The 12,106-nt window shown below is 42.7% G+C and overlaps 1 protein-coding gene across 1 annotated transcript in view; it reads left to right on the top strand.

The window, feature by feature from the left end:
* The window catches only part of LOC139415659 (transmembrane protein 117-like), a 93,027-nt gene that overhangs the window by 69,204 nt on the left and 11,717 nt on the right, over positions 1–12,106 (top strand). The window contains exons 4-5 of the mRNA XM_071163778.1: positions 3,574–3,673; positions 9,460–9,557. Of these exons, the coding sequence (XP_071019879.1) occupies positions 3,574–3,673; positions 9,460–9,557 (198 nt within the window). The remainder of the gene's footprint in view (positions 1–3,573; positions 3,674–9,459; positions 9,558–12,106) is intronic.

Below are 12,106 nucleotides of genomic sequence, written 5' to 3'. Positions count from 1 at the left end.
CTTGAGGGACATCAAACAACTTGAAACGTGTCTTTTAATCAATATTTTCACATTTGTAATGCATCTACAAGCAATCATTTTTTATATAAGCTTACTACAGTTGATTTTGTGTGTCTGTGCGCATGCATGTGTGTGTGCCTGCCTGTGTGTTGATGTGTGACTTTTTATGTAAGTACTTGAGCACTTTCCCATCTCGAGAGGAGGTGGAAAGGTAAACTCAGAGCTTGTCTTGACTATCAAGTATAAAGTCATGGTCTGGCTGTATTTATCAAGTAAGGCAAAGCTACAAGCCTGTCTCACCCACCTGTTTGTAGCCTTAATTAGCAGGCATATGCCAGCATCTACAAGCAATACTTTCTAGAAAAGCTTATCACGATTGATTTTGTGTGTGTGTGCGCGTGTGCCTTTTATCACTTGTGAAATTGTAAAGCCCAAGTCAAGTGGATTTATAAGCTTCTTAGACTTGCAGACTACATTTAAGACTAGTTTAATGGAAGACTGATACAGTGGACAGATACTGGTGCTGGCCTGGAAAGTGCCTGCTGGTTATTCACTCTCACTCCCCCCCCCTGTATGAGCCAGTAGGGTGATAAGAGACTAGAGAACTCTATCTGGAGGAAGTTTAATACAATATGTGGGCTGATGTCGCTCTGACTAAAAAAGAGGGGGATGGATGGAGATAGAGATTTTAAGTCGCCTTGGGAGATGATTTGGTGATAGGAGAGAGGCCCTTCCATGACAGCTTGATGTTCTTCAGTCAACCATTCTCCAGTCCAAAGCTGTGTACACTGTCAAATGTGTGCTCTTATGTACTGTACACACGGAGGAGACTGAAAAAATCTCAATGTAGATGACGGAGGATCCAATGCCATGTTCGTGTACTGAAGTAGGCTAGACACCTCCGAGGCTTCAGAGGTTACACACCTGCCAGGTTCTTCCACAATCACGGATTGTGAAATTTAGAGTAACCGTTTGCTACAGACATTTTTGTAAGAAGACCGGTTTTATGGATTTTTCCTGGTCTGACAAAGAGGACTGTAGCTCTGTCACTTTCCAACGCAGATGTGGAAGGCTGACTTAGGCGGATGTGGTGGATTGAGACGCAGCCCATGCAAAAAAAAACAGATATCTCTCTCTTAAACTGACGGATTTGGATGTATATATGTTAATTAGATTGACGCACGGGTGACTCTTAAGGTGTCTTAAAAATACAATTTTGTTCCATAGAGAGTGCAGATTTTGGCGAGAGTGCAGATTTTGGTGTAACTGGTTCACTGCTTTGCGCCACAGGAGCCATTTTGGATCCGATTATTCATGGTAGTTAGTGTACTGATGTTCCACCAGGAGGGAGCCATTTTGGATCTGATTATTCATGGTAGCTACTGTACTGATGTTCCACGGCTGACATGAACCCTCTCATTAGGTCAGAGGGTTCACGGCAGCCGTGGAATCATTGCCTTTAATCACACTGAGAGAAGAGTCCCCAAACTCTTCCTCTGTGCTCTTCTGCTTTCCAAAGAAAAAAAGGGCAAACATTGCTGCCTGGTAGAAGAGGTGCAATGTTTGCCCAATTAGATAACCGTGGAAGAGGTGGAGAGAGGGCAAGTGTTTTCTCTGATACAGCCAGCTATCGGCTAGATTTAAGTCTGAGTTGTGCTGGGCTAGACAGCGTTTCCAGGACTATCGATTATAATTTTGCAGTGGGTACACGACTCCCTGTGGGATCTCCTTGGCAACTGGACCGGGGCCAAGCTGCTGAGCATCTAACTGACTTAATGCAGGTAGGCCTATAAATCCCCATTCTAATCAAGTTTAGTTTTATTTACTTGCAAGGTGTTAAGTCACCTATGCCATGCCCCTCACGTTTCTGTTAATCAAGCCCTTTCACAGCAACCTAATGAATAGAGTATTGATGTCATATGATTTATATTGTAGCCTACCTTTAATTAGCAGTCTATCTGTTTTCATGACTACAGAGACTGTCTATGTAGGCACAAGAAAACAGGTGCCATTTGGGGTCAATGGTTTGTCATAGGTTCTAGGAGACACTTGAAACAGGACAGTTATTTGGTAGCACTTTTACTCTACACTGAGCAAAAAATTATGGGTAGGAGTAAATTATACCAGACCCTATCATATTTAACACATTCATTTTCAAAAGCAGCTCATTTTTATGACTTCAAAGAACATGAAAACAGCAGAAGAAGACAAGTGCCATTTGGGTTCAGTGGTTCGTCATAGCTGAATGCAATTCTGCCCCAGGACCACTTTCAATTCTTTATTATGTTTTGTTACTAAGGGGAATTATGAGTTAATGGGTGAGAAAAGGGAGAGCAATTATCATTAATTGGAGATGAATACCTATTCAAGTTTAATTTAAACATGCCTAAGCTCTTTAATAGGCTTTAATGGATAATCCTGTACCGCTTTGAAAGAGTTGTATTTTCATTCACAAAAGCAATGTCATGTACAGTCATTGTAAACACTAATAACACATCAAATAAATGCATGGGAAAGTAAAACAGGCATGGTTGTCATTTTCTAGATGCCTCTGTCCACATAGCCAAATAAATATTTCATGGTTAATGTGTGGCAGGTTGGAAAACAGCCACGGAGCCAAAAGAAGATGAGTGGAGCTATTGACTTCAGAAACGACCTGCTGGAAAACCACATTGACCTGTCAGGGTTGAGAGGGAGGGAGGGAGGAGACCGCACCTACTGTACTTACCGCCCCCCAAAGAGAAGAAAAGAAGGATGAGGGAGGGAGGAGGCCCACCTGCTCCACTCAGCCTCTAAGATGCTGCCAGGAGATCAAACCCCTCCCTCCCTCATCCTTATTTTCTTCTCTTTGGGGGGCGGTAAGTACAGTAGGTGCGGTCTCCTCCCTCCCTCCCTCTCAACCCTGACAGGTCAATGCGGTTGTCATATAGACCTGGCTTTTGACCCAGTTTCTCCCAGTGTTATTACCAGGATAAGTTGGAAGATTATTGAATACCCTGAACAAAGGCTCCTGCTCCCATCTCCACCTACAACAGGAAATAGAGGAGGAATAACTAGGACTTCAGCGAATGCATGTCATCTTTTTCCCTGCACCAAAGACAAACTGCATACCACAAATGGTTTCTTCTCCCATGCCCTTTGTATCAGGGATGTTCTGTTAGTTCCAACAACCAACGGAGACATCTCATGCTTTTGGATAATGCTGATTTAAATTCACCTAGACACTGGTACAAATTTGCGAAATGGAAAGATAATTCCCAAACAGTAGGGAGGTAAACAATTTCATGGAAGCTCAGTGTATATTATTTACAACCCTGAGGGCCCCACGAAGGTAGAGCCGCTTGCCGCACACTGTTTTCACGGGGCTAGTTTGATTTGGATGGGATCTGACAGTTAGCATCAAGACACTAAGCAGCCGCAGTGACCGTTTTCTGTTTCTCCCTCCCTCCCTCCCTCCCTCCCTCCCTCCCTCCCTCCCTCCCTCCCTCCCTCCCTTTCTGACCCTCTCTCGCTCTCTCTTTCTTTCTTTTTTTCTCTTTCTCTCTCTTTTTCTATCTCTCTTTCTCTTTCTAGGCCTCACATGGTGACAGAGTACATGGGTATCAGGAATGAGAGCTTCATGAAGATTGCAGCAGTAGGGACGTGGATGGGGGACTTTGTGACTGCATGGATGGTAAGATGGTAAGATGGTACTACCCAGTAGTAGCCCAACACAGATTAGAATCAACTAGAATATCAGCACAAAGACAGTGGGATTAGGGTTTATACCCTTAGCACCTGGTCCCAGACCAGATCAAACAGAAGTAACAGGAACAGAGCAACAGTGCGAGGTCACAGGAAACACAGAGAAACATAGCGGCACAGCGAGGGGTGGAGTGGAGTAGAAGAGAGACAGTGAGGGGTGGAGTAGAGGAAAGGAGAGACAGCGAGGGATAGAGTGGGGGGAGAACCCCGCACTACCCCTGCCGACACCCTCGCGCCCCACAGTTTGGGAACCACTGGAGTAGAGGAGAGACAACTTGTCACGCTTCCTCAGCCGCCATTATTATTCTACTGTACGAGAGGGAGGGAGAGAGAGAGAGGGAGAGAGAGAGAGAACTGAATCCAGACATTACTCTGGCTTTTTTTAATTCTTTTTTTTTTACAGTTGATTAATTCAACAAGGCACTTTCAAGACGACCTCTGTGTGTCTCCTCGACAGAACAGATATTTTGAATGTGTCATCGGTAGATGAGTGAGCAGGAAATTGGTGTTTTTGCAACACTGCTCATAACAAAAAATATTAAATGATTTTCTCTACTAGGGCTGTGGTGGTCATGAAATATTATCAGCCGGTGATTGTCAAGCAAATAACTGCCAGTCTCACATCAATTGACCGGTAATTAACATAAATACATTTAGCATCTCCTGGCTTCCACGCATAGCCTACAAGCCACTGATGCAGACCTTTGGAACATCTACATTTTAAAAAGTCTAATAAATTCATTAAATATATCTTAGACCATCATAATAAATCCATGATTTATTTTAGACAGGTCTAAAGAAACATGATATGAAGAGAATGTAGTTATTTCCGAAGAACAGAATAGCACACTTTGAGTTGTCCTTATGTTAGGCCCTGACATATGGCTTTGGGCTACAGTAGTTAATTTAGCAGACAAGATTCGCTTATAATTCTATTGCATTATTTAATATTATTTTATAGTATGAAGAACACAATTGAACATAGCTAAATAAAATAGAAAGGATATTTTCTCCAAATGATTTCCGAGGGAGTGTGCACATGCGGCTATTCTGTGTTGAGCAGTTAACAAAGAAACAGGTCCTCCTATATGCTAAATTTAGTGTTATTTATGCAACATTAGTTGTGATACAAACGTTGGCTGCATGGCTGATTTGAAAAAAGTTGCATGAAGGCATGAACTCTGCTTTGTTTCTTGTGCAGGCTGCACACACTCCTAGTCACAATTGGACAAGCACTTGATAATATTCTCACCAGGTCCCGAATGTCATGGCACCATCCCCCTTGTGTGGCCATAATGCCCTTGGGCTGAATATAATAATTACAGCCACCCTTCTCATGGCTGCCAATCTCCGTGCTCCGAGGCACCTCTCGCTCACATGGCTCTCTCAGATATCTCAATTCTTATTAGCTAATGCCCGTCACGTGATCGGGTCCTTCTCACAGGCATCTCAGTTCCGAAGTAGGCTACAAGTGAAGACAGACACATCTGGAACGCAACTGCACGCGTCTTTCTTAACGAATTCTGACGCGCATACTGTCCACATTGACTTTTTCGTCAACCAACAAGATGAGTAGGCCTAATGAACAGCAAAAGCATTTCCTATGTCAATCTACAGTCATGGCCAAAAGTTCTGAGAATGACACAAATATTAATTTTCACAAAGTTTGCTGCTTCAGTGTCTTTAGATATTTTTGTCATATGTTACTATGGAATACTGAAGTATAATTACAAACATTTCATAAGTGTCAAAGGCTTTTATTGACAATTACATGAAGTTGATGCAAAGAGTCAATATTTGCAGTGTTGACCCTTCTTTTTCAAGACCGCCCTGGCATGCTGTCAATTAACTTCTGGGCCACATCTTGACTGGTGGCAGCCCATTCTTGCATAATCAATGCTTGGAGTTTGTCAGAATTTGTGGGTTTTTGTTTGTCCACCCGCCTCTTTAGGATTGACCACAAGTTCTCAATGGGATTAAGGTCCGGGGAGTTTCCTGGCCATGGACCCAAAATATTGATGTTTTGTTCCCCGAGCCAATTAGTTATCACTTTTGCCTTTTGGCAAGGTGCTCCATCATGCTGGAAAAGGCATTGTTCATCACCAAACTGTTCCTGGATGGTTGGGAGAAGTTGCTTTCGGAGGATGTGTTGGTACCATTCTTTATTCATGGCTGTGTTCTTAGGAAAAATTGTGAGTGAGCCCACTCACTTGGCTGAGAAGCAACCCCACACATGAATGGTCTCAGGATGCTTTGCTGTTGGCATGACACAGGACTGATGGTAGCGCTCACCTTGTCTTCTCCAGACAAGCTTTTTTCCGTATGCCCCAAACAATCGGAAAGGGTAATTCATCAGAGAAAATTACTTTATCCCAGTTCTCAACAGTCCAATCCCTGTACCTTTTGCAGAATATCAGTCTGTCCCTGATGTTTTTCCTGGAGAGAAGTGGCTTCTTTGCTGCCCTTCTTGACACCAGGCCATCCTCCAAAATTATTCGCCTCTGTGCGTGCAAGCTCTGTACTGGTGGTCCCCCGATCCTGCAGCTGAATCAGCTTTAGGAGATGGTCCTGGCGCTTGCTGGACTTTCTTGGGCGCCCTGAAGCCGCCTTCACAACAATTTAACCGCTCTCCTTGAAGTTCTTGATGATCCGATAAATGGTTGATTTAAGTGCAATCTTACTGGCAGAAATATCCTTGCCTGTGAAGCCCTTTTTGTGCAAAGCAATGATGACGGCACGTGTTTCCTTGCAGGTAACCATGTTTGACAGAGGAAGAACAACGATTCCAAGCACCACCTTCCTTTTGAAGCTTCCAGTCTGTTATTCAAACTCAATCAGCATGACAGAGTGATCTCCAGCCTTGTCCTCGTCAACACTCACACCTGTGTTAACGAGAGAATCACTGACATGATGTCAGCTGGTTCTTTTGTGGCAGGGCTGAAATGCAGTGGAAATATTTTTGGGGGATTCATTTCATTTGCATGGCAAAGAGGGACTTTGCAATTAATTTCAATTCATCTGATCACTCTTCATAACATTCTGGAGTATATGCAAATTGTCATCATACAAACTGAGGAAGCAGACTTTGTGAAAATGTATATTTGTGTCATTCTCAAATCCCCATAGTACAAAAGTTAACCTATTCTATTGTTCAACTTGTCCTTCTGTGCGAGAAATAAATATTCCAAACAGTTGTGGGATGCGATAGATCCCAAATGAATCAAACCACTCATCAAAAATGCAACAGATCAGAACGTTTAGTTTAAAATGTTGATAAACTATTAAGCTATCTCTTTACATAATAAGTGCAGCAATGCTCACAAGGCAGTAAAGTTGCAAAAAAGCCATGTGCTGTTTCTTGCCTTACTGCAAACACTGGGCATCATTCACAAGTGGTGTAAAATGGCGTTGATAGAGAGGGCAGCTGTGCTTCTAGCCCCTAGGCAACTTTGCAGTATTTTTTTTAATGTGTTATTTCTTACATTATTAGGCCAGAAATGTTTTTGTGTTATTACATACAGCTGAGACGAACTTTTGGATATCAGAGCGGCGGTACTCACCAGCATTACCAGCATTACAGCCAGGAATACAACTTTCCAGAATTGGATCCTTTGTTCTACCCCTAGGGCCTAGGGCAATTGATCTGATTCCAGAGGCTGACCCAAAACATCGCTGGCGGAGAAGAGGTACGTGGAGTTTTAGTCCTACTCAGGAGGCGCGCACACCACCCACCGCTTCCGAGTATATTACTCGCTAATGTTCAGTCTCTGGATAATAACGTTGACGAGCTGGGGGTGAGGATTTCCTTACAGAGGAGACATCAGAGATTGTAACATACTCTGTTTCACGGAAACATGGCTCTCTCGGGATTTACTGTCTGAGTACGTACAGCCAGTTGGGTTCTTAGTTCATTGTGCCGACAGGAATAAATATCTCTCCAGGAAGAAGGGCGGGGATGTATGTTTCATGATTAGCTACTCATGGAAATGCAAATGTAACCTCAGTAGGGTAGAGAGAGGAAAAAGGGGGGAAGAGGTATTTATGACTGTCATAAACCTATCCCCCAGGCCTACGTCATGCCAGTGGTGTCAGGAAAACAACCTCTCACTCAATGTCAATAAAACAAAGGAGATGATCGTGGACTTCAGGAAACTGCAGAAGGAGCACCCCTCTATCCACATCGATGGGACAGCAGTGGAGTAGGTGGAAAGTTTTAAGTTCCTCGGCGTACACATCACTGACAAACTTCAATGGTTCACTCACACAGACAGTGTGGTGAAGAAGGTGCAACAGCGCCTCTTCAACCTCAGGAAGCTGAAGAAATTTGGCTTATCACCTAAAACCCTCACAAACCTTTACAGATACACAATCGAGTGCATCCTGTCATTCTGTATCACTGCTTGCTAAGGCAACTGTACCACCGCTTGCTAAGGCAACTGTACCGCCTGCAACCGCAGGGCTTTCCAGATTGTGGTGCGGTCTGCCCAACGCATCACCGGGGGCGCACTACCTGCCCTCCAGGACACCTACAGCACCCGATGTCACTGCCTTTTCACCCCGCTATCATCCGGAAGTCGAGGTCAGTACAGGTGCATCAAAGCTGGGACTGAGAGGCTGAAAAACAGCTTCTATCTCAAGGCCATCAGACTGCTAAATAGCCTTCACTAGCACATAGAGGCTGCTGCCTATATACATAGACTTGAAATGACTGACCACTTTAATAAATGGAACACTAGTCACTTCTACATATCTTGCATTACCCATATCGTATGTATATACTGTATCCTATACTATTCTACTGTATCTTATTCTATGCCTCTCTGACATTGCTCGTCCATATATATTTATATTCTAATTACATTCCTTTAACTAGATCTGTGTGTATATGTTGTGTTATTGTTACATATTACTTGTTAGATATTACTGCACTGTCGGAGCTAGAATCACAAGAATTTCGCTACAGCTGCAAATAACATCTGCTAATCATGTGTATGTGACCAATACAATGTTATTTGATTTGAGCCTACATGATCTCATGGGTTTTCATGAAGTGTTTGATTATATTTTCGATTACATTTGCATTGATGTCAGAGTAATTAGAGGGACAATATAGTGCTTGAGTACCAGGCAGTTAGCAGGTTTGGTAGACTACTAATGACCATCAGCAGCATCAGAGCTCGGAGAAGCCCAGTTACCGTTTGGAATTTGACTCCGGTCATGACTCGTGACCTCCGGTGTGGCGGTAATACGGTCACCATAACACCCCTATTCTCAACATAATCTTTCTCCACTCTCTCTGCCTGAAGATGTGGCCTGCTGACAAATAACCCTCGCCTCAATTTGCATAGTTGGGTATAACAACCCTTTAAAATCTAAATTAATGTTGATCGAAAATAAATAAACCTAGATTACTTTTAATGATTGACTGCATAGCATAAGAATATAAACAAAGCAATGCCATTTGAATTGATTATGCCATTCCATTGCGGCGTTCCATCGGCAGAATGGCAAATTCTAAACATCCATGTTAACACTGTATTCACAATGAAATAACACAAGCTCAATCCTGTACGAATGTGATTCTATGAATGAATTTTAGCCTCATTCAGAGATCGCTCAGAAATGAATGATTACTGGAAACACCATCTCAGTTTGATGTTAGTTTATTTCTCCCTCACACATGTCACGTGTTAAGTTACCCTGTTTTATTCCCAGGTCACTGACATGATGCTCCAGGACCAGCACTACCCAGACTGGGGCAAAGCTGCCAGAAGGTTCTGGAAACAAGGCAACCACAGGATCGTCCTCTTCTGGTATGTTCTATTCTCCAGTCTAATGCATTTACAGTATGCTGCCTCTGAGCACAATCAGTGTATGTGTACATGTGTGTGCACATGTGTGTATGCTGGGGATTATGAGTATGTGTGTGTGGGTGCTAGGGTTCATGAGTATGTGTGTGTGCATTAGTATGCATGTATTCATTCATGTATTGGTATTCAGACAAAGCCCTGTGCTCCTCGTGGGGTTACACACAGTAACACACAGTCAATAGCCCTGTTAATCTTTCACCTTTAATTAGAAGAACAGGAAGAGGAAATCAATAGACACAGCAAGGTCACGAGGCCAGCTATACTTCTGCCTTTACACACACACACACACACACTGCTGCCTTTACCTCCCTGAGCCAGAGCAAGGTCTATGACCCACTCAAACTGTTACACTGTGCCCAAAGATGCTTATTACAAAAGAGCAGTCAATGGTCGTTTTAGACCGTCCTGGTCTAAATCTATCTCACGGTCACCTGTGGTCCCAGAGGGCGTCACTCCACCAGGTCAGCATGAAAATGGTTCGCTACTGCCAGTAAAACATGACAGGTTGATGCCCTTATCTCAAATCAAAGTTTGTTGGTTGAGTACACAGTTTAGCAGATGTTATAGCGGGTGCAGCGAAATTCTTGTGTTATTGGCTTCGAACAGTGCAGTAAAGATTTACACAAATAATCAAAAACAAGAAATCAAGAATGTCCAAACTAATCTAATTAACAACCCCAAAAATACTGTATCAGTAATCCAAATGCAATCTATGCGGATAAACTCAAAAATATATATGTACAGCAGTAGATACAGTGCCTTGCGGAAGTATTCGGCCCCCTTGAACTTTGCGACCTTTTGCCACATTTCAGGCTTCAAACATAAAGATATAAAACTGTATTTTTTTGTGAAGAATCAACAGCAAGTGGGACACAATCATGAAGTGGAACGACATTTATTGGATATTTCAAACTTTTTTAACAAATCAAAAACGGAAAAATTGGGCGTGCAAAATTATTCAGCCCCTTTACTTTCAGTGCAGCTAACTCTCTCCAGAAGTTCAGTGAGGATCTCTGAATGATCCAATGTTGACCTAAATGACTAATGATGATAAATACAATCCACCTGTGTGTAATCAAGTCTCCGTATAAATGCACCTGCACTGTGATAGTCTCAGAGGTCCGTTAAAAGCGCAGAGAGCATAATGAAGAACAAGGAACACACCAGGCAGGTCCGAGATACTGTTGTGAAGAAGTTTAAAGCCGGATTTGGATACAAAAAGATTTCCCAAGCTTTAAACATCCCAAGGAGCACTGTGCAAGCGATAATATTGAAATGGAAGGAGTATCAGACCACTGCAAATCTACCAAGACCTGGCCGTCCCTCTAAACTTTCAGCTCATACAAGGAGAAGACTGATCAGAGATGCAGCCAAGAGGCCCATGATCACTCTGGATGAACTGCAGAGATCTACAGCTGAGGTGGGAGACTCTGTCCATAGGACAACAATCAGTCGTATATTGCACAAATCTGGCCTTTATGGAAGAGTGGCAAGAAGAAAGCCATTTCTTAAAGATATCCATAAAAAGTGTTGTTTAAAGTTTACCACAAGCCACCTGGGAGACACACCAAACATGTGGAAGAAGGTGCTCTGGTCAGATGAAACCAAAATGTAACTTTTTGGCAACAATGCAAAACGTTTTGTTTGTAAAAGCAACACAGCTCATCACCCTGAACACACCATTCCCACTGTCAAACATGGTGGTGGCAGCATCATGGTTTGGGCCTGCTTTTCTTCAGCAGGGACAGGGAAGATGGTTAAAATTGATGGGAAGATGGTTGGAGCCAAATACAGGACCATTCTGGAAGAAAACCTGATGGAGTCTGCAAAAGACCTGAGACTGGGACGGAGATTTGTCTTCCAACAAGACAATGATCCAAAACATAAAGCAAAATCTACAATGGAATGGTTCAAAAATAAACATATCCAGGTGTTAGAATGGCCAAGTCAAAGTCCAGACCTGAATCCTATCTGTGGAAAGAACTGAAAACTGCTGTTCACAAATGCTCTCCATCCAACCTCACTGAGCTCGAGCTGTTTTGCAAGGAGGAATGGGAAAACATTTCAGTCTCTCGATGTGCAAAACTGATAGAGGCATACCCCAAGCGACTTACAGCTGTAATCGAAGCAAAAGGTGGCGCTACAAAGTATTAACTTAAGGGGGCTGAATAATGTTGCACGCCCAATTTTTCAGTTTTTGATTTGTTAAAAAAGTTTGAAATATCCAATGAATGTCGTTCCACTTCATGATTGTGTCCCACTTGTTGTTGATTCTTCACAAAAAAATACAGTTTTATATCTTTATGTTTGAAGCCTGAAATGTGGCAAAAGGTCGCAAAGTTCAAGGGGGCCGAATACTTTCGCAAGGCACTGTATATTATAGTGAGTTGTGTCAACAATCCAGTATATAAATATGCAGTGTGTATAAACAGTGTAACAGAAATCCAATGTACAGTAGTATATTTATGTCCCTAATGGTGGTTATTGGACAA

The sequence above is a fragment of the Oncorhynchus clarkii genome, chromosome 1 (assembly GCF_045791955.1).
Source record: "Oncorhynchus clarkii lewisi isolate Uvic-CL-2024 chromosome 1, UVic_Ocla_1.0, whole genome shotgun sequence".
Taxonomy (NCBI): Eukaryota; Metazoa; Chordata; class Actinopteri; order Salmoniformes; family Salmonidae; genus Oncorhynchus; species Oncorhynchus clarkii.
The sequence above is the reverse complement of the archived record's forward strand: the minus strand, read 5'-3'. Positions and strand labels throughout refer to the sequence as shown.